Consider the following 23770-nt stretch of genomic DNA (forward strand, 5'->3'; position numbering starts at 1 on the left):
TTTTTTTACATTTCTTATGGTGTCAGGAAAACCAAAAAGGTGTGAAGTAGACTTTGATCTTTAGAATGAAATCCCATACAGCAGGAAAGCTGACTGTGCATGATGGGAGCTGCATGGGAGGGATAGTGCTGGTGCAAGGTCTAGGAAAACACGTCTCATAACAAACTGTCCACCCAAGTCTAACACTTCATGTTAGACATGTTAAACGATCTGTTTGGCAGAAGCAGGCAAATGCTAAGCACACACATTTCTTTTTGTTTATTGGATGCGTCCAAAGTCATTTTAAATACACCGGCTCAAGCAAGTTTAATAGAAAAAGGCAATGCATTTAACACGAGGGGTCCTGACAAAGATAATTTATGTACACTCAAGGTTCACTGAACAGATATTGAAAAAAAAACACATTCTACATTATCCAAGGGGACAAGACACTTCTTCAAATGATATTTTGTTATTTTTTTAACAGCATCTACATGTTTGCACAACTGATCATTTGAAACATGTAAGGGTTCAGTCCAAAATTAAAGGTGAAATTACAGTGTGTGTGTGTTCTGTATATTTCTCTGTCGTCTAGACTAGGACATATGGGAGAACTAGGGTCGTGTATGTCCAGAACCATGGCTGCTGCGTCGCTCACTGCCACAGTCTTCCAGTCCAAATGTGGCACCCGTCTCAGAAGGTGTTCTTGATCTTGCCGGCCACCTCGCTCAGGATCTCTCCGATCTTCTTCTGCCAGTTGAGGACGTGTTTGGACTCGGAGCACCACAGCTCTCCGTGGCGAGGCTCAGCGTTCTCACAGCGCTTGCGCACCTCCTCTTGCTGCTCCTGGTGGAGAGAGAGGAAGGAGGTCAGGCACACACTCACTCACTCTCTATGTTCATAAGCACATTGGTCATATACACAGTCAGTTTTGGGGAATCACTACCATATTTATGAACTGAATGAAGAGACTGAATGTCTACATACAGGAAAAAGAGTCTCTTCACCCCCATCAATCTTGCAATGACTGTAAATAATATCTCTAAACGTAGATGTGTTTATGCTTCAAACCAATATGGATGTGGCCATTGTCAATTTAGACAGTATTTTCAATTCACTTGACAGTACTAGTCAACTAATCAACATGAGCATCATAGCGCTGCAATACATGACTGATGCAGTGTTTCCCCCCCAGCAGCGGCATGGCATTTATTTGAGTTTGATACAAACCTCCCACATGTGACATTGGCTTTTATGATCATCGAGAAAACTGCTCAAAATTATAAGTGATGATTTTTGGTGAATATTAACTGGTCAGACAGGAAAACTCAAAAGAAACTCAAAAGTTCAATTTCTAAATTTGACTTCAGTCAGAAAAATAAAGGGTCAAGCCAAATCACCAGATAAGCCCAGTCCCAAATGTATTTGATATTTTCATATATATACTGTGTATATATATATATATATATATACCGTATATATATATGAAAATATAAAATAAATTTGGGACTGGGTGATTTGGCTTGACCCTTTAATATATAAATCCATATATATATATATATATATATATATATATATATATATATATATATATATATTTCACATCTCAGCTACTGTTAATAAAATGGAACACGGTGTCCTCTCCCCTGAATAACATACTCTGTCCTTCGTCCTGCATCATGATTGCAGGCAAGTTCATCAGTGACTACACCCCTAGAGAGGTTATACAATCGTGCAATAAATATATTGGACAAAATGCCAATCAGATCACACCACTGTTACGTCCTGAGAGACCTGAACATGCTGCATTTTGACAAATTGAATTTGCAAACGTCAAGACTGTTTACATGGCCAGGCTCCTCAGGCTCTCTGCGACATGGTGTGATGCTTACAGGCCTTTGGGATGTCCACTAGGGACACCACTGCGGGGAACTGTAAAGGATCGTTCTGGGAAAAACCCCTTCGGCCAGACGTCCTTTTTAATAAAAGGAGCTAACACACTTTATGTGATCATGTTTTATGTCTTATTTTACAGGCCCTTCTAGGGACAGATATTGAGAATTAGCCGTGGCCATAAACACTGCTATGTATTGCATTGAATAATTGTTGTGCAATTCTCTATGGTTAACGCATCTGTCCCTATGAAATACATATTCAATAAAATAAAAGGAAATTAAAATTTGAGAATGAGGGGTGTTTTTTGGATGTCCTCCTCCTCCGCCCAAACACTTATCAATACTTTCGTCAACTTCAAGCACAACAGCCCTCTGCTATCTGCCAGTTTTCCAAATGAACAATGATAACGGTAATAGAACGTAATGAGTGTTGCACCTTGCTGCACTTAACAGAGAATTTCGGTAGTTTTCAACCTGGCAGAAATGTTTGAAATTGGAGCAGTATTGACGAAGATTGCAGCCGCTTTGCGCGCATGCCCCTCCTGCCTCTGCAGCCTGTCCACTAAATCTGTTATTTTTGCAACAGACACAGGCTCAGGTTGTTATTGTAAAAGAGAGAGAGAAAATGAATACTTATCTTGCAGTAACATTTGTGTGTTCGCCCCCTCTGTCTGCCTGCTGATCCTCTCTGACTCTCCTCAGTTTGTATCCATAGAACGTTTCTCTGGCTCAAATAAATACAGGTGGCCAATAGCCATTGAATTCAAATGCCTCGTCCATATTCTCAAAATCAGCTAAATATCCAGCCATAACTCCCAACATATTTCAGCTACGCTTCCTGTTAGGTTACTCCAAACGAAACATGGCAGTTCCCTGCTTGCTGCACCACAGCCGACTTCATGAAACAATGCAACTTTCGCGAGCCTCTCACGGTGACACAGTCCCAGGGCCATTGAAGCAGGCAGTTGAAGGTAAATAGAAGCCTTTTCATTTCTCTCTGTATCATATAATAACGATATGAGCCTGTGCATGGCAAAAATAAGCTCTCTACAGGACGTACATGCACGGTGCGGTGAGCCAGCCAGCGACTACCAACACACTCCACAGTGCTGTATTTACATTATATTGTGTTTGTAAGACTGTTATTGAAATGTGACCGGTAGGTTTCAGATTTGTCCGCTAAAATACATTATTTTGCGGTGTGGAGTGGCGCGGGCTTGTTTTGCCCCCGAATCCGGTGGGATCCATCGAGTGGGATTGGCGGCATTCAAGTGCCAGGATTGGCCAACGTCAACTCCAGTCCCGAGAACGGTCAAATCAAACTCCTCCAGACAAATGTCCCGCCTCTCTACCCTGTTTCGGTCAGAGCAATGTTTGTTTTCAGTCAGAATGTTTCACACAGACAGACCCTCCGAGAGACCCCTTTCATGTTGACCTTAACCAGTCGCCCGGTGCAGTTCTGGTTCACACTATTCGTACAAACTGAATCCACACTCAAATTCAGGAGCCAAATCTTTCTCGGTCTTTCTTGTCACTCTCCTTCTAAACTGAACTGTGTGTGCGAACGTCACAGGATTAAGCACTCCGAGGAGGAGTGACAACTGTAACTACGTACGTACATGCGCGTGTCTTGACAATACGAATGTCCTTACCTCTGTGCCGTGCTGCAGTTCAAACTTGTAGAAGAGGGCCCACGCATCTCCCAGGTCTGGCTCAATCTTCACGGTCTTCAGGAACCACTCTCTGGCCTTGGTGATCTTACGCTCGCTCCAGAACAACCTGATGAAACACACTTCAAATTAAAAAAACTGTCAGAACTTCCGAGGCTTTCTACCTACGGTCTGCTGCCATAAAAACAGAGAACAGCACGGGGGGACGGGGAGGCTTTGCCAAGAGAAGCATTAAAAGGCAGAGCTCACAGTGGGCAAAGGAGAAAGGAAGTTCTTGATCACAGCAGAGGGGTAAACATGAGGGGAGGAAAGGGCAGTCATTACTTGGCTACAGCCAGCAGGACGTGGGGGTCATGTTCACACTTCTTCAGGGCGTCCACACTCTTGGTCTTCCTCTGGGGCCTGGCCTCCAGAAACACCGCCTCAGCCCACAGGATACCTTGTGGCAGAGGAAGGGAAATACGTGGAGAGAAGAAGAATGTCAGATGAACTAGTAGCAAAAACGTCTGCGTGTAGAGGTGCTATCTGCAGCTTGAACGGAGGGAATGTTCCCATCTGACATTCCCATCTGAAGACAACAACGTGGCCAAACTAGACGTACTTGTTGCACGCAGTTTTTCCCGTCAGACTTACAGCAGCATGTCATTTGTGGCATGATGTGAAACTCCCAATTTTGATGATTCTCTGACCTCACACACACACACACGTACGTGCGCGTGCACGCACACACACACACACACACACACACACACACACACACACACGCACGCACGCACGCACGCACGCACGCACGCACAAAACAAGGCTGTTTTCTTGTTTCCTGACAATCTGACATGAGGTTCTGACCCAGCAGCAGCAGTATCTTCTCACCTGAACTGGAGCACTCCTGCAGGGCTTTGGCCATCAACGTGTTGGAGATGTTCTTCAGTCCAGCCCGGAATTCCAGCCTGACTGACTCCAACCTGACAAGTCACAAACATGATCCTACTGTCACATGTTTGATCTTTTCTTGTCGTAGTGGGCATTGTGTGGTAGTGATGTTTTTATTTTTTTGGAGGGGGGTCATTTAATTGAACGTGCTAAAATAATTGAGAGCACGTTTGTGTTTGTTTTGAAGGGGAAATTGATCAGAATTGTAATGTTTTATAATGTAAGGTCTGGTACCAAGTTGTGTTGTTTTTTTGCATAGAGCTTTCTTGTCCTGATGTTTTTAAATTTGACATTTTCTAGCAGCCGTGGCCCATGAGTTGGTGCATTAAGTGTGTGTGTTTTCTGACCATAGCTCAGGGATCTGGGTGTGTGTGTGTGTGTGTGTGTGTGTGTGTGTGTGTGTGTGTGTGTGTGTGTGTGTGTTTTCTGACCATAGCTCAGGGCTCTGGGTCTGTGTTTTCTGACCATAGCTCAGGGCTCTGGGTGTGTGTGTGTGTGTGTGTGTGTGTGTGTGTGTGTGTGTGTGTGTGTGTGTGTGTGTGTGTGTGTGTGTGTGTGCGTGTGTGTTTTCTGACCATAGCTCAGGGCTCTGTGTGTGTTTTCTGACCATAGCTCAGGGCTCTGCGTGTGTGTGTGTGTGTGTTTTCTGACCATAGCTCAGGGCTCTGTGTGTGTGTGTGTGTGTGTGTGTGTGTGTGTGTTTTCTGACCATAGCTCTGTGTGTGTGTGTGTGTGTGTGTGTGTGTGCGTGTGTGTGTGTGTGTGTTTTCTGACCATAGCTCTGTGTGTGTGTGTGTGTGTGTGTGTGTGTGCGTGTGCGTGCGTGCGTGTGTGTTTTCTGACCATAGCTCAGGGCCCTGGGAGTTCTTGAGTCGTGCCTTCTCCAGGATCGCTCTGGCTCTGGTCAGCAGTCCCACCCTCTCCTCTAGACGGGACAGCAGTAACCACAGGGGCATGGAGTGGGGACACTTCTTCAGCTACAGTAACCAACGGGACAACGACAAACCTTTAGGCCTCATTCTTATCTACAGAAATAAATATGCACACTCACTATCAGCCAAAAGTTTAAACAATTAAGAACATTTTGAATTCGTCTTCCAATCTTTTTGTCGGATTCTCTTTGCCCTTGCGGTTATATCAACACCCAGGACAAGCGCTACCCTCAAACACTTCTCCCGCCCCTCCGTCCTCCCTCCTCCTCCTCACCCCTTGGTTGTAGGCCTCTCTGGCCTTGTCCATGTTCTCACACTGCTCCTCTATCTGACCCCTCATCATCCAGAGCTTGGGGAAGTCCTCGTAGTGCTTCAGGGCCTCGGTGCACAGCTCCTGGGCCGCGTCGATGTTGCCCAACACCCACTCCAACTTCACAGACTTCATGAACACCTGGACAGATCACACACACACACACACACACACACACACACACACACACACACACACACACACACACACACACACACACACACACACACACATTTTAGCACAGTAAATATTTAGCTGCAACCAGCAGCTCTACATCGCTCTGTTGGTCAGTCGGTTGGTCCACAAAAATGTCCCCACCCTTTAGTGGCCATCGTTTTCACCAGAGGAAGTTTTTGTATGCGTGTGGTCGCAGCTATTGGAAATTAGAGCTGCCGAAAATAATCGATTCAGAGATGCATCGCGATGCTTAATAGGACGATTCTGAATCGATTAACAAATATCAAAAATCGATTATTTAATTTTTTTTTATTTTTATTTTTTTATAATCAAATAAAATAGAATGTAAGTACATGCAGTTGTTTATTTTAATTATGGATCATAATACAATGCAATTCCAAATGCACTTTTATTTTAAAAGTAGCCACACAGTGAGAAAAAAGAAAGTGAGAAAAAATAAATCATGTATTGCGGAAAAAGTGATGCAACGATTTAAGATGCATCGTATAATCGAATCGAATCGAATCGTAGACTTGTATAATCGAATCGTATCGAATCGTGAGATCAGTGAAGATGCACAGCTCTATTGGAAATTGAGGCTTGTTCAAGTATAAACAAGATCCATCAATGCATTTTTCAAATGCCCTGGATGGGCTTGTAAGACTTGACATATTAGTGATGAATACCATTTTAATTACTGGAAGTTGTCAAGTTATGTCAACTCCACTTACGCAATGCAAATACCATACTCGCTTGCAATGAACCAAATGTCAACTTCCTCCTCGGTCATATCCCAAGCGTCTAACTGGATCATTAACCGGCACATGGTTTGTTCTCATCAGTAGACTGACACATTGATAGGCATTCTTAGATATATCTGTCAACAAACACAATAGTCGGAAACCAGAGTAACTAAAGGGAGTGTAGCCGACGTGATCAGAGAGACAGACTGGTAGTTTGGTAAATGTGGTATGGCTGTGCTCACAGGCGCAGGAGCCTGACACGCCTGGACCTGCAGAGGAGCGTATGTTTGGAGAAGACACCTCGGGTATAATGCACCATTAACTCCAAAACAACACTGGTGGAGAGAGAGGACACAGATAAAACACCTGCTATATCATCTGACCATCAAACCGCCCATAAACCTGGTTCAGGGGTCCATTTATATTATAGCAACACTCAAGGAACAAAAATAAAGACATAAAACATAAGACATAAAAAAAAAAAACACTATAATAAGTTTGGACACCATAGAAACCAAAATAAACAGCAATTTCAAGCCAAATGAATTCGGAAACTTGTGCGGAGGCGCTCCCTCTTTCCTTTCAGCCTGTATCATTATGCAGATCAGGAGGTTTGCTCTCAGTGACCCTCATGAGGAGGTCTCACCTCATTTGGAATGGGGAATTCTCTCTCTCTCTCTCTCTCTCTCTCACACACACACACACACTAAAGCTGTGTTCACACCAAGATATTTATTTTTCGCTCTGTCGCTTGATTCAACCCTTTGGAATCGCTCTGTCGCTCTGTTTAAATTGCTCGTCAACAGGCACACGATTTGACGGACATCTGGGGGCTATAACGTTACGCAATGTCATGATATTTGTCCACTACGAGCCACCGTAGTTGTTTACAAGCTAAACCCTATCAGCGTGCTCCTAATGCGAGCTCCATACCGGTAGGACAGACTTCACTTCATGTCAGCTGTCAGCCTGTCAATGTGGTTTGTTGCCACACAATAAACCAGCGGTTTGTTCCAAGCCAGTGTGATCCTTGACTCGCTCTCACACGGCAGCCAATCAGCGTTGAACAGCGAGCGACTGATGCCAGCGTATTTTCGCTCGAGTTGGGATATTTCATCTCGGGCGACGAGCGTATTTTCTCCCTATCGCTCTGTCTCTGTCGCTCGGACGCCCAGCGATTTTTCTCCCGGGCGAATATACGCTCAGTCGCTCGTTTGCATTGACTTTGTATGTAAACTCGATGCCAGCGAAAAACTTTAATAGGTCGGTGTGAACGCACCTTTACTCACTCACCCTGGCTGTGTGGGGGCACTGCTGCGGTTACTCACTCACCCTGGCTGTGTGGGGGCACTGCTGTGGTTACTCACTCACCCTGGCTGTGGGGGGCACTGCTGTGGTTACACACTCACCCTGGCTGTGGGGGGCACTGCTGCGGTTACTCACTCCCCCTGGCTGTGGGGGGCACTGCTGTGGTTACACACTCACCCTGGCTGTGTGGGGGCACTGCTGTGGTTACTCACTCACTCTGGCTGTGTGGGGGCACTGCTGTGGTTACTCACTCACCCTGGCTGTGGGGGGCACTGCTGTGGTTACACACTCACCCTGGCTGTGGGGGGCACTGCTGTGGTTACACACTCACCCTGGCTGTGTGGGGGCACTGCTGTGGTTACTCACTCACCCTGGCTGTGTGGGGGCACTGCTGTGGTTACTCACTCACCCTGGCTGTGGGGGGCACTGCTGTGGTTACACACTCACCCTGGCTGTGGGGGGCACTGCTGTGGTTACACACTCACCCTGGCTGTGGGGGGCACTGCTGTGGTTACACACTCACCCTGGCTGTGGGGGGCACTGCTGTGGTTACTCACTCACCCTGGCTGTGTGGGGGCACTGCTGTGGTTACTCACTCACCCTGGCTGTGGGGGGCACTGCTGTGGTTACACACTCACCCTGGCTGTGGGGGGCACTGCTGTGGTTACACACTCACCCTGGCTGTGTGGGGGCACTGCTGTGGTTACTCACTCACTCTGGCTGTGTGGGGGCACTGCTGTGGTTACTCACTCACCCTGGCTGTGTGGGGGCACTGCTGTGGTTACACACTCACCCTGGCTGTGTGGGGGCACTGCTGTGGTTACACACTCACCCGGGCTGTGGGGGCACTGCTGTGGTTACACACTCACCCTGGCTGTGGGGGCACTGCTGCGGGCCTTGGCCAGCAGTCGGCGGGCTCTCTCATACTCGTTATTCTCAGACTCCAGCTTGACAGCAGCCAGCCAGATCTCTTCACTGTTAGGGTTAGCCTGGAGTCAGCGACACAAGAAAGGGGGAGAGAGAGCGAAAGGAGTACAAGCAGTTGGATGGGGAAAACAGACAGTAAGACAATAGGCTGAAGTGGATAATAAAAACTAAAAAGTGAATATTGCTGCAGTCAATGTGACCATGATTGCGTCTTCTGACCTGGAAGGCCAGAGCGAGGATGCTCCGGGCTGCAGGCACATCCTCGGCCAGCCACTTGGACTTGGCGCCCATCAGCCACAGGACCTCCGCCTTGGGACAGTGAGCCACGGCCCGCTGGAGCAGCGCCTCCAGAGACTCCCTGAGAAGCATTCAGACGTGGAGGAGGAGCGGAGAGGAGGAGGAGGAGGAGCACAAAGACAGGAAGCAGGAAGCAGATGGGAGGTGGAGGAGGAACGGAGAGGAGGAGCACAAAGACAGGAAGCAGATGGGAGGTGGAGGAGGAACGGAGAGGAGGAGGAGCACAAAGACAGGAAGCAGGAAGCAGATGGGAGGTGGAGGAGGAACGGAGAGGAGGAGGAGCACAAAGACAGGAAGCAGGAAGCAGATGGGAGGTGAAGGAGGAACGGAGAGGAGGAGGAGCACAAAGACAGCCGAGGAAGCAGATGGGAGGTGGAGGAGGAACGGAGAGGAGGAGGAGCACAAAGACAGGAAGCAGGAAGCAGATGGGAGGTGGAGGAGGAACGGAGAGGAGGAGGAGCACAAAGACAGGAAGCAGATGGGAGGTGAAGGAGGAACGGAGAGGAGGAGGAGCACAAAGACAGGAAGCAGGAAGCAGATGGGAGGTGAAGGAGGAACGGAGAGGAGGAGGAGCACAAAGACAGCCGAGGAAGCAGATGGGAGATGGAGGGGAGAATAGCTGAACATTAGTGAGAGCGGGTCTTGACTCTTTTGTTGACACTGCAAGTAGAAGGCTGAATTTGCACAAACGAGTGTACTAAGCACCTTCTGCACTCAGCGATTTGCTCGTCTTTTGTCTCCACATGAAGTGATGTTGCACTGTACTGTACTGTGTTGTATGGTTGTCTCTGTGTCCCGTCTGGTATCTTTGTTTTTTTTTCTGGTTTCGCCCCCGTTTTCCCCCCCAATTGTACATTCTTTGCCAATTCCCCCTGCCAAGCTGTCCCGATCGTTGCTCCACCCCCTCTGCCGATCTGGGGAGAGTTGTAGACTAGCACATGCTTCCTCCGACACATGTGAAGTCGCCGGCTGCTTCTATTCACCCGACAGCGAGGAGTTTCACAGGCAGGACGTCGCACGTTGGGATGATCATGCTATTCCCCCCCAGTTCCCCTCCCCCCGAACAGGCACCCTGACCAAACCAAAGGAGGCACTAGTGCAACGACGTAGCCGTCATCCGGCTTCCCACCCGCAGACACGGCCAATTGTGCCTGAATGGATGCCCAACCAAAACCTGGGACGACACGGGCCATGAACCCGCTGCCCTGCCCGGGTATGTTGTCGGTCATGCTGTATTTTATGATGGATTGAATGCGTCTTTAATACCTGCCTCCTAGTGCGATAATACAATTTGACTTTGACATAATGATTAATCCAAACCGAGTGTGTGAGATGATTAAAGGCAAGAAAAACTGCTATCATCCAAGAAATGAAGATAAGGCTAAAACAAGTATTGGCTGCTATCGAGTCACCTGACAAACAGAAATGTAATCAATCAATCAATGTAGACAATTGTAATAATGAGTCAGGGCTGAGGGCTAAGAGGAAGCTTGGCAACGTTACAGAGTAACTGTTTTGTTTGCTATATTTACACATGAAACATGATCACCTGGTGCCGTGGTTCTTCTCAAAGTAGGCAGCTCTTAGCCACACGCTCTTTTTGCTGGGGAACATCTGCAGAGCGTGGGCATAGATGGCTCTGGCACACTCCAACGCCCCGTGGGACACGCACTGAAACGTAACACAGGCGTATCAAGTTAACGCCAAGTTGAAAGGTGTGTGTATAGACGGTTTTCACAAGCTGCAACACCCCACAGCACTTCCTTTTTCTCAGCTTCTTCTTTGGTGTTTTATGGCGGTTGTTATCATTAAATGTTGCATTACCGTTCTAGCATCTTCACAGTGCTATTTACAGTGTCCACTTTCTCAGCTGTTCAGGGGGAAACACTGACATACTTCTATTTAAAAAAAATATTTTTGCTATGTAAACGTTTAAATGCAAAGATAGGCCTAGTATGCGTGCAATAACGTACTAGTCAGCTTACACTGTAACATGTAGCTTTTATTAGCCTCTCAGGCTAGCTCCGGACCAGACAACAACGGTTCCTATTACCCAGCGTGTGCACGTCTTTCCGACAGGGGTGGTTGTTATGGCAACTATCAACAACAACAACAACTACTACTACTACTAACTACTACAAGACATAAAGACCGAAATAGGCTACGTTGTTACTGTGTCTGTCGGAGACACGGCGTCACGTTAACATTTAATATGAGCCGAATATCAACCTGCGCACAGCTATGCATACAGGAAGTAAACCGGATATTCAGGTGGGTTGTGACGTTTGTTATTGTTTTCAAGTTAAAACCGTCTATAATAACGGCCCCTTCGGGTAGCAGGAGGCTCTGTGGGGGGGGGGGGGGGGGGGAGTGACACTCACACTCTCTGCATCCTCCATCCAGGTGTGTTTGCAGTCCTCCTCCTCGATGCCGATGCCGATCACGGCCCTGATCACTGCCTGGCAGGTGGCCACGCTGCCGGCCTTGTCGCACTCCTCTGCATCCTGCAGGACGAGGAAACACACTTTAGCAGGAGAGCGATTCTGAGCAAACTTTTTGCAAAGTCGACAATCTTTCAAATCTAATCAGGCGCCGCTGCTGCTGCCATTAACGGCTGTTAAGCGAATAATCAACAGCTCTGGGTGTCACCGTGCAAAAGGCATCGGAGATAGGGCGTGACCGCCCGCCACGTGAGAGCCTTTGGGTGCAACAACTTTACGATCCAGAACAACGTTTGATCTGCTGCAGGATTATCTGCTGGTCGTTTGTTGGGCCGGGTCTCTTCCGCCAGCAGAACGCACCGCAGACAACAACATGGTGTTACTGTGCAGGACACAGGGTCCAGCTGATCAGTCAGCTGAGTTCAATATTCACTACGCCAGAGCTTATTCGCAAAAAGGTGTTTCCATCTCCCATTCTGCACATCAACTTTTTCGAAAAAAGGCAAAAAGAACAACCTCAAGCGAGCATAAAAGCTTCTTTTGCTAAACACCACATTTTTTTTTTTAATATTTTGCCATTTCCATCAACCTTTCCTAATGCGATACTTCCCCGCTAAATTGATGGAAACACGACTATTGTTGGTGGCAGACAGAAGGAGAACGGAGAAGAGAGAAAGCATGAACTAGTGACCTCAATTGTTGGCCAGCTAGTTCAGAGGAATGCTGGAGCCACTTCAAATAAGTGGGAAATAAATCTACACATGGATTTCTGGAGAAAGATGTGATGTTCCACCACTGAGACTAGAAAAACCCCAAATGAGCCCTGGGTTATTGTGCTGGAGAACCATTCAGATGATTTACCGTAGAGCGACGAACAGGCTATGACTTTATGAGGGACAACCTCTGCACAGATGGAACAAATCTGGACACACCAAAGGATTCTGTCGGACACTGCCAAATCCTCCTGTCATTTCGAAAGCCCTGTTTTCCCTCTCTGCTGGTGTAGTTACGGCTATACCGGCCAATGGCCTTTGCTGAACCTATATCCACCCACAACAATAGAGAGCCAAAGTGGAACGTCACTTCCTGCTTCAGCACTGTACCAGAGATTTTCATCCGCCATTCATTTTCCCAAAGACATTTCGTAAAATGCTTATAAAAATAGTTTTACGTGTTCAAACCAAACGGTTCAGATATATTTAGAAACAGGAGAGACCGCACGACATTTCACTCGGACCAAAACGTAAAAAAAAAAAGCGGATTTAAAGAAAATATTTTTTATGTTGTTGTTTTTAGGTTTTGGTCCGAGTGAAATGTTCTATGGTCTCTCCCGTTCCTAAATATATCTGAACTGTTTGGTTTGACCAAGTAAAACTATTTTTATAAGCATTTAGTGAAATGTCTATGGGAAAATAAATGGCGAATAAAAATCTCTGGTACAGTGCTGAAGCAGGAAGTAGGCACTTTGCCTCTCTATCACACACTTTGCCAGGAGGGGGAAAAAAAACATGGCATTCAAAAAGGAAGGGGGGGGGGGGGTTGTTGAGAAAGCATTGTAGTGAAACGGGCTCTGATTGCAAAAGAAACTGGAAAGGGAACTTAGTGCACTGCACTAAACAAAACGCCAATCACAATGTTTGACTTGTGCTCGAATGCACCCAAATGAAATAGGAGAGTGCAGAGCTTTGCCAAAGTATGCTGGCATGCCACCAACGCTGAAAACCAATACGCATTACCCAGTCGTTCCCTCACCAAACACCAGGGCCCCTGGCAACACAACTACAAACTCACATCAAGGTCAACGTTATGCGCCATCTGTTTAGGCCATTCATTTGATCGGATACAATAGGGAAATTGTGTTTTAAATGCTTAAATTCATATTGCGGGTCAATTATTCGCCTACTTTTATGCACTCACTGTGTGTCTGAGCTGTTCTTTATGGTGAATGGATCATCATAATATAACAATAACGTCTGGTCTGGCATCGTGACATCGTGAAACAAGTGATTTCCTCGGTTGAAAAAAAAACGTTCAGTCCAATGCGCCGGGTGGGGGGAGGGACCAGTGATTAGCCAATCAGCACCAATAAATGGGACGGGGCGGGACTAACCCTGTTGTCAAGCCGTTTTCTGTTGTCAAGTGCGCCGAGGAGTAATGACAAGAATGGCGACCGCTATAGACAAGATAGATGCTGCTATCGAGGCTGATATAAATCGATTAAAAGTAAGTACCAATTACTTTGAAATCCAAACAGCACTCTGCTTTGAAGGCATTTATTCAAAGGGGGAGATGTTTTTTGTGTTCTGGATTAGATTGAGGTGGATATACGTTGCTCTTTAGTAGCCCGACATCGCCAGACCGATTCGCCAGAGCAAATAAAACGTGCGCCTTCAGATTCGTCAGGGTCCCAAGTTAGGTCTCTTGTGATTGGTTCGGGAAAATCTAATCTCCCTCCCCAGGGAAACGCGTTACAGTGGAGGCAATGTCAGACTGAAGAAGGAAATGGAGTGTAACAAGTTTGGCAATTCGGCCCGATATCAGGCTACATTCTCTTCCTTTCTCTCTCTCATGTTGGACCAATCAGAAAGGTGCAGGCACACACCTGGATCCACTGTTCTCTGTTTATCTCCACACCGTTGGCGCGGAGGGAGCTGACGGCCCTGTCGATGATCTTGTCCACCATCTGAGTGTTGCCGTTGGCCTCCTCCAGCTTGGCGGCGGTGATCCAGATGTGGCGATCCGTGGGGATGTTCTCTCGGGCTTTGTTGAGGACGCGGCGGGCGTTCTCATACGTCTCTAACCGGGCCAGCGCCAGCCACAGCTTGAGAGAGCAGACAGAAAGAGGAGGCAATATTTCACATTGATTGGATAAATCATCCAGCATGATTTGATCCAATCAGTAGCGGTAGAATTGCGTATCACTGAATTAGCCTAGGCAGGGTTCCTACACAATTTCAATAAAAACATCCCAAAGTTTTTCCAGACCTTGATTTGTTTTGAAGATTCTGTCTGGCGTTCAATATGATTTACGCAGACACATCTTGCTCCTGCTCACTAGGTCATATTAATGTATAGATGAAGACTGTTCTTCACAGTGACAATTTGACAAATATCAGAATATGTGAGATGATTTGCAGGGTTCTTCCTACATGGTTTCCATTTAAAAATTCTATATTTTTCTCAGACCCTATGTTCTTGAGTGGATTTGATTTTGGTGCAGGCTATTTGATATAATGCATGCTAACCACTGCTTGGTAATAAGAGCATCCCTCTATCGGAGCATTAATCTTCACATCAACAAAAAAATTGTCAAAATCAAAGTGGGTCTACAACATAAACCACTCTCCATACTTTTCCAGATGACCCCCCCCCCCCCCCCAATTTTTTTTTATCCCCAACTATTCAAGACCTGGAAATGATCCAAAATTAATTTGTAATACTTTCCCAGACTTTCAGAGCTGCATAGGAACCCTATGATGGACCTGACATCATCATCATCATCATCATCATCAAAAGCCTGACTCTTCACCCCAGAAGAAAAGGGACCTAAGAAGAGAAGAAGTAGGAACCCTGCTCAGGGAAGGGGAATGATAGTGTGCTGGGTGTGTACCTCCACACTAGTAGGACAACACTCCACAGCTCTGCTGAGCATGATCCTGGCGTCCTCGGGCTCCTCCAGCTCCACGGCTGTCTTCCAGAGACGCACCGACTTGGACACGTTCTCCAGAGCTACACCACACCACACACACATAGGAAATTCACTTAGCAGTTTAGCCATTTAGCTGGCACTCTTACAGTGACAGAGCACTTTATTCATCCCCGCGGTCGTGAGTCAGTGTCTCGGTTCAAGGATGCTTTGACAACACATTGTTGTTATGGGGATCCAAACCGGGAACTTCTGGTACTGCTTACTGTTAGTAACAATGAAAATATTTACTGTGTAAACTCTGCCAAATGGGACTATTAAAAGGTTACACTGAACATGCATGTGAAAATTTATAGAAATTAAAACCAACGGCTAGTGTAGATTGGTAGCATAGTGCAATATTGTCTGGGAAGAGTGTGTGTGTGTGTGTGTGTGTGTGTGTGTGTGTGTGTGTGTGTGTGTGTGTGTGTGTGTGTGTGTGTGTAATGGAGAGGGTTAGAACACGGGACAATTAGACATGTAGGGGCCAATAGAGAGGAAGTTCAACATCTATCTGTGTCAGTTGGAGTATGCTGCTGGGAACTTGCTTGTGTGTGTGTGTGTGTGTGTGTGTGTGTGTGTGTGTGTGTGTGTGTGTGTGTGTGTGTGTGTGTGTGTGTGTGTGTGTGTGTGTGTGTGTGTGGGGGTGTGTGTGTGTGTGGGTGTGTGTGTGGGTGTGTGTGACTCAGGGCACTGACACCATGGTGCAAACAGCTATACAGCTGCCAAGTGTAGCCCTTGTGAAATGGTTGTTGTGACTGTGTGGGAGTAGGAACAGAGAGCTTGTGTGTGGGCGTGCATTTATGAGACGATCAACAGATTCAGACTGGTTTTGAACAAGGCGGAAATTTGTGTATTCCTTTTGGCAGGGAATATATATATACATATTCATGCCTGCACTGTTGGTAATAAGCACTCCTTAGCTCTGCTTAAAGAGTGTGGTGCAGGTAAAACTAATTATAATTTACACTTAGGATTCAAGATTCTTATGAAAATACCCCTAAAAAACTAAAACAAAATTACAACATGCCCCCAGGGCAAAAATATGGAGAAAAAGGTGGCATTATAATGCATGTTAAAAAAAGCCATCTGTGCAGATAACACCTGTGACGACACTTGGGCTACTGTACTTACTGTAATAATAATAATATACCGTCAATGTGTACAGCAGAAAACCTTCCAAAACACCAGACGTACGATAATTATCGTATTTTTGTACGATAATTTCCCTCCAACAATGACCATTTGGTACGATACATGCACGATACATGCAATGTACCTCTGGTACGATAATTCAACACTGCCCAGAATGCATTTCGGCACTGAAGGAGCAGAGAAAACTCCGCTCTGCCATTCCCCCCTCCCAAGGCAACTATTTAGTTTCTGTTTGTTTGGGCCTCTATCTATGGTTAATATGGCACTTTATGAAGTTTTAATAGTTTCAGTAATCAAACGTAACTAGTAGTAAAACTAGCTGACCCCCAATCTGCAATCGTTTTTTTTTCTCAAAATAACACCTATTTGGAAATATCATTTTGGAGAGCACAGTGGACCAACCATCTCAGCTAGTGTAACCCGGCTACAGAATGGGCTCAGGTGGATAACTTTATCGTGAGAGATGGACGCAAGTGCCACTCGCTGGAGCTCAGGAGGAGAGCAGTCTCAGCTCCAGAGGGGAGAAGGTTTAGCTGCAGAGTGGAGGTGATGTACTACAGCGAGTGGCCTGTCGACGAACGGACAGACGCTGGGCGTACGGAGGTAATGATCCGAGGGAACATTTATTGTTTATTAAAATCGTCACAGGTGTTATTGCTAGATTTTGCGGGTTTCTATGTGTGCGTGCCAGATGCTTCACAAAAACCAGTCTAGATGCAGCTATGTGTGGGGGGAAAACAAAAAACAAAAAAGAATCCTAATTGCTACATAAAAGTCCCACATATTAATGCAAAGTGGTGTCTAACCTGCACCATGCTCTCATAATAATAGCAAGTTCATCTTTGTCCAAATGTGAACATATTGCTGATGCAGGAATGCAAAATTAAACATTACTTTAAAAACAAAGTTCTATCATTTAGTTTGACAATGTATTGTTATCTGTTGCCTCACCCTTCCTGAGCACTCGTTTCTTGGCCCTGATGTCTGTCTCCAGCTCGGCAGCTCTGATGTAGATGCGGACAGACTGGGGCAGGTGGCGCACGGCCTGTGCCACCACGGCCTTGGCTGTGTCGCCTGGCTGGAGCCTGGCAGCCTCCAGCCACACATCCTCACTCTGGACGACACAGAGAAAACACATTGATATACCAGGGGACATGGGTAATTTTCCTATTATACATACAGTACACCATGTTTATCAGAAACCTTGAAACATAGATCAAAATGCCTATATTTAACATGCATGTATTGATTCAATAGCGCGGGCAAAAGTATGACTGTTTTGTGTACTACCACTTTTAAACAGTGCATAACATCGCACAATACAACAAACATGATTCCAGCCAATGATGTGGAAGTGCTAGTGACACATATGTGCTATGTATGTACATTATATGTCCTTAAAGAGCACAGACAGGTCTCAGAGAGAGTCGGTTTTATTTTATTTTATTTAACCTTTATTTAACCAGGTAAGTCATTGAGAACAAATTCTTATTTACAATGGCGACCTGGCTGACGCATCGGTGACGCATCAGACTGAGAACAAATATTGCCTGAGATGAAAGAGGGTTGAGAGGCAGGCCATAGCGTGTCGATTTGATTTGACAGTTCTGGGGCCTGGAGTTGGCATTGGCCAATCCTGGCGCTTGTATGACACGTTCTGCCCCCAAAGTGGGATTCAGTGTGTTCTGCCGCGACGCGAGTGGGATATTCAGAGAACCGAGGAACTGGCTGCCTCCGCGTGCCGTGTACTGCCGTTTCAAAGCCGAGGCAAGAGTGCTGCCTGCAGGCTTGGAATGTCCGAGGGGCCGGGGTAAGACCCGCGGACGTTAACGTTATTCAGGGAATGTGAGTAAACGAGCTAGTTACATGTCTTTGCATTCTACATTAAATGAAGTTTTATTTTGTATGTTACATACTTATTGGCCAAATATATTAACATTTATGGGCTAGAAAAGTCTGCCCATGTAGGCAGTAGGCAGCCATTTTGCCTGCTCAGAATTTTCTTCTCGCAATGAAGATTGATTGACAGATGTCATGTTGTTGTGATATGATCGGTCGATATGGGGTAGAAATGTGATAGTGCTGACTGACGGCAGCATACTGTAGATTACAGTTATGAATGAAATGATGAAAAATGAACTTTTGATGTGAAAGAAGGTGAAAAACTAAAGAAATTTGATTTTTGTGATTTGTTTGGCATACATTGTTAAATAGCTGCACTGAATAGAGCTCAACAATCACGTGACTTTTCGTGACGTCATTTGCCCCAGAAGTAAGTTCCGCATTCATTTTCTCCATAGACATTTTTGATAAATCCTTATAGCAAGAACAAAAAACAACAACCCGGGGGGGGGGGGGGGGGGGGGGGTGAATCCTCAATTTTCCCCCTTGTTATTTTTTGTTCTTGCTTAACACCAAATGTTTTATGGTCTCTCATGATTCAGTAGGTCACAGGTTGGCTTGGTTCCAGCCTTAAAACTCGTTAGATAAGGATTTATCAAAACGTCTATGGAGAAAATGAATGCGGAACTTACTTCTGGGGCAAATGACGTCACGAAAAGTCACATGACTTGTTGAGCTCTATACCCAAGGATGTCACGAAAAAGTCATTTTTCATTTCAGCTCGACTTTGAGTCCTGGAAGTAAAAAAAGAAACAGCATAAAAATACAAGATGGTTTCTTTTGTCTTTTTGTTTTTAACATTTACCGTTAAATAGGTGCATGTTGTGGCATGGAGAATTGTCAACCAAACATGGCTGGGGTATTTTATTTCGCTGTGATTTTAACTAAATGCATAACAAAGAGAGATACAGGTTGAGTATACTTGTGCGGTTATTAAGCTCATACCTTAGGACACATCTCGGTGCCCTTCATGATGAGGTTTCGGGCCACCTGCAGTTTGCCCGTCACCTCCTCCAGCCTGGCCGAGGCGATCCAGGCAGGCGGGTGGTGGGGATTGGTCTCCCTCACTGATTTGAGCAGCAGACGAGCCTTCTTGATGTCACTGGACATGCCCAGCCAAAGACAAACCGTCACACACACGCACACACACACACACACACACACGCACACACAACGATTTGTTTATTAAGAAACTGTCTCTACGTTTAATCTGAAAGCTGGTGGCTCCAGGGTGTTTCAATCGTCTCACCTGATGTCTCCCCCGTGTGTGGGGATCATGGAGTTGAGATCTGTCAGGTAACCTTTAGGATCCACCACTGTCTGTCCGCTCACCGAGTCAGACACCTAACGATCGAGAAGCGACAGACGGAGACAGAGAGAGAGAGAGAAAATTCAATTCCGGGTGTCATTATCATAGCAGTCCCCAATAGATAACAAGTCTACAGCTCTCCAGATCAAACTAATCCTCACACGGGTCATCTTGCTATTCTTATAATTAGATAATAAGAAAATAAAAGCATAAAACCAAAAGCCAAAGTTCAATCTAGAGCTGCTATTAGTGCGATTAGTGCTGCGATTAGTCGATCAACAGAAAATTAACTATTTTGATAATCGATTAATCGTTTTGAGTACAATTTGAAGAGAAAATGTCTAAATTCTCTGATTCCAGCTTCTTAAATGTGAATATTTTCTGGTTTCTTTACTCCTGTATGACAGTAGACTGATATTATCTTTGAGTTGTGGACAAAACAAGACATTTGAGAGCGTCATCTTGGGCTTTGGGAAACACTGATCGTCATTTGCTACCATTTTCAGAGATTTTATAGACCAAACAACTAATCAATTAATCAAGAAAATATTCGACAGATTAATCAATCATGAAAATAATTATTAGTTGCAGCCCTAGTTCAATCGCCAATGGGCGACCTGACGACAAGGCCTTAGCTCCTTGTTACCTGGCTGAGCCTCATATCCATGAGCGTGTTCCTGGCCTGACCGATCTTCCTCATGTCCAGGTCTCCTGTGCCGGGCGTCATCAGGCCAGGGGTAATGCTTCCTGGGTAAGGAGTGTTCAGACCGCCCAGCTAGTGGAGAGGAGAAACACAATGTTAATGTAGTGGAGCCCCGACAACTTTGTCATGGTGTTGTGGAAAGGCCTACGACACGGCACTTTAGATTATATGCAACATTAAAGGTTTTAGTTGTAATGGAGCATTTTAAAAACGCTCCATTGAAGCTGATACTAGTGAGAACTGTTGAAGGCGTGGGCGACAGGCGGCTCAGGTATGCTGGGTTAACCCACCATGATTATACAATGGTCCTCCAAAACACTGTTAAGTTAAGTTATCCTTTATTTATCCCCATGGGGAAATTCATCCTCTGCATTTGACCCATCCTCTACTAGGAACCTTCCAAGAACTAGGAGCAGTGGGCAGCCACAGTGCAGCGCCCGGGGACCAAATCCAGTTCTTTTGCCAGTACCTTGGTCAGGGGCACTGACAGGAATATTAACCCTAACATATTGTCTTTGATGGTGGGAGGAAACCGGAGCACCCGGAGAGAAAACCCACACGAACACGGGGAGAACATGCAAACTCCACACAGAAAGGACCTGGGACGGACCGGGGGTTCGAACCCGGGACCTTCTTGCTGTGAGGCAACAGTGCTAACCACTGAGCCACCGTGCCGTCCAAATGCCACTAGTAGAAGTGACTTGGTGGGTCAAGCATGTTTACAGCAGCTTAGCCTGACTCCTGCTGGTGCACACTGACATTACAACATGAGTCTCTAAGTGAGAAGGAGAGTAATGTTTGTATGTGGATGTGTGTGTGTGTGTGTGTGTGTGTGTATGTGTGTGTGTGTGTGTGTGTGTGTGTGTGTGTGTGGTATTATATACATCTTCTTTGTATGCACTATTGTGGTCGCCAATTAGGCACTCTTGTATCTGACCAACTCCCAACATCTGATTGCATTACTAGTGTTTATGTCCTTTGTACTCTGTATCTATGTGGACATAAATAAATAATTTAAATGTGTGTCTGTGTGTGTGTGTGCGTGCGTGCGTGCGTGCGTGTGTGTGTGTGTCTGTGCGTGTGTATACGAACCCCTTGCAGTGGGTCGACGGTGGTGTTTTTGTCTCCAGACTGGAGGTGTTTGGCGAAGAAGCTGTCTGGTACGGGGGTGAGTTTCTCGTGGCGGGGGTTCCTCTGCCGCTTGTTTCGGCCGTCGCCCACCTCAGGGATGCTCAGCCACTCCTCCTCCGACACCTCAGACAACTTCCTCTGTGCAGAGGAGGAGAAGAGAACGAGGAAGAGGGATAAAGCGAGAGGTCAAGGAGCTTGTTGAACAAGACAAGTGGCAGTCTCGGGGGAAGAAAAATGAGTGAAAATATGTCAAAATAGGTGCTGGCAGGACTAGAGTCTAGATAGCTTAATGTAAGAGCACCGCATTTAAAGATAAGGAGTTTCATGTCTGGGGAGAGAACCATATGCGTAAATATTAATTAAGCTGAGTGGCAGTTAGTCCTTGAAAAAGTGAAATGTGTGAGATACAACCAAACAGTGACAAAACAATTCAATGTAAAATGCTCAGACTGGTGCAAGCAGAGGAGGGTAGGGGAGAGAGAGATGTGATTAAGATAAGAAGAGGTGGTAAGGGTTATGGGTTTTAGAGTATTTGTAGAAGTGAACCTTCAGATCTGAAAACTGCTGCTGGATTTTTGGTCGCTCCATACGGTACTTCTCAATCTCGTCCTTCTCCCTCAGTTCTCTGTAAATGCAAATGGGATCCATTATAATACAACCAGGCACACACACACACACAGACACAGACACAGACACACACACACACACACACACACACACACACACACACACACACACACACACACACACACAGTGTGTGCTATGCTGGCCAAAACTGTAGGCAGACTCACATGCTTTTCTTTTATCTAAAACTAAGGTGGGGAAATAATATATGCCTTTTTTTCTTCACCTTCTTTCTTTACGCCTCTCGTCCATCCTCTTGTCCAGCGCAGCATATATAGCATCTGCCTCCTCGTCATCCTTCTCATAGGGCCCACTGGAGAACAAGCTACCTGCATAGCCATTAAACTGGAAGGGAAGAAATACAACAAATTGTGTTTAAAATGAGCAAAAGATCGTGCAAAAATCATATTGGAAAGAGGGGGGTGCGACGTGTTTGGTGTCCTTTTTTTTGCGGAATAACTTCAGTCCTTGCGAACCCCACTACACCAGAAAAATTTCAGATAATAGACAGGGATGGACAGCCCAGTCATACACACCTCATCATAGTTGGTATCATTCAGATCTTCCTCATCTTCTTCATTCTTTTTCATTTGGTCCCCCACCGTCCTCTTCCCTGGGGGCGCATGGCGGTCATCCACTGGGTCGTTGGCATCACGAGCCGGACCGATATCAGACCGGGTGGTGAAACCAGTGGCACTGAAGCGGAGCAACAGAGGTTAGACAGATAGATATGGGGAGATTTGGAGGCGTGCATTGCACAGGGAACAAGAAGAATAAGAATAGGCAGCAACCCCCTTCTCAGAGGTCAGTGTGACAGTTTGAGTGATTGCAATAACCATAACTGTCAAAAAAATAAATAAATAAAAAATAACCATAACTGTCTACTAGGGTTAGGTTGCTTGCACCCATCTAACATTCATGTCGTCCAGTAAATTATGGGTTCAATTTTAATACACATCTAACGTTAACCAAAAGGCTGGTATTAAACAAATCTCAACTCGAAACCTCGGTTCAGCACAGCCGGCTGCACAACTTTATTCAAGCACAGTCAGTGGCTTAACAGCAAATCGTTTAACAGACCCAATTGGGCTAGCTAGATAGCTAGCTAGCTAGTTAGCAAGGTGGCTAACTAGGCTAATGCAGGCTTACCCTCTGCCGAGCCCAGGCACGTAGCCTAGCGGGGCGGGCATGCCCAGGAACGGCTTCTTCTTCTTGCCCATGAGCGGAGAGGCAAGGGGGATCGCCGGGGGCAGGGCGCCGACCGCGGCCGCCCCGGCGCCTGCCGCGGACGACCGGGACACTATTTTAGTGGAGTGTTTACCCGGAGCGTTGGCCATCGTTGCTCCGCAGATGAGGGGATTCTATTCCGGGGTAAACAATAGTGCCTCTTCCGCTCCCAGCGTGACCCTCTCCTTCCAGAAACACCTGCCTGCTGCTGCCACAGCGCCGCCACAAGGCAGTGTAATTAGCTTTCGCTTCCCTTTTATAGTTGAAGATACCGTCATCGTTGATGTGAACGAAATAAAATGCACAAAGCTTAGGGTTCACCACTAGCTGTGTAACTTTATCATTCCAGTTATTTTCGTTTGGATGTTTGCAGGCGTTTAAGGTAATGAAAGTCTTCCATGGTAGCCACACGGGGGCGCCACGCA

The 23770-nt window shown here is 46.2% G+C and overlaps 1 protein-coding gene across 1 annotated transcript; it reads right to left on the minus strand.

Annotated features, from left to right (window-relative positions):
- Positions 1-341: 341 nt before the first annotated feature.
- On the minus strand, positions 342-23469 carry LOC310781799 (pre-mRNA-processing factor 6-like). Its single transcript, XM_083642426.1, has 21 exons — positions 23268-23469; positions 22655-22814; positions 22345-22463; positions 22041-22119; positions 21456-21632; positions 20307-20435; positions 19601-19695; positions 19297-19453; positions 17401-17563; positions 15220-15338; positions 14212-14430; positions 11550-11672; positions 10718-10839; positions 9091-9229; positions 8814-8933; positions 5681-5857; positions 5318-5451; positions 4415-4506; positions 3869-3983; positions 3527-3653; positions 342-825 (listed from the first exon to the last, which is right to left on the minus strand). Exons 1-21 carry the CDS (start codon positions 23453-23455, stop codon positions 673-675), a joined length of 2907 nt encoding a protein of 968 aa, XP_083498552.1. The 5' UTR covers positions 23456-23469; the 3' UTR covers positions 342-672.
- Between the last annotated feature and the right edge of the window lie 301 nt (positions 23470-23770).

This window comes from Poromitra crassiceps (assembly GCF_964638095.1).
Source record: "Poromitra crassiceps genome assembly, chromosome: 8".
Taxonomy (NCBI): Eukaryota; Metazoa; Chordata; class Actinopteri; order Beryciformes; family Melamphaidae; genus Poromitra; species Poromitra crassiceps.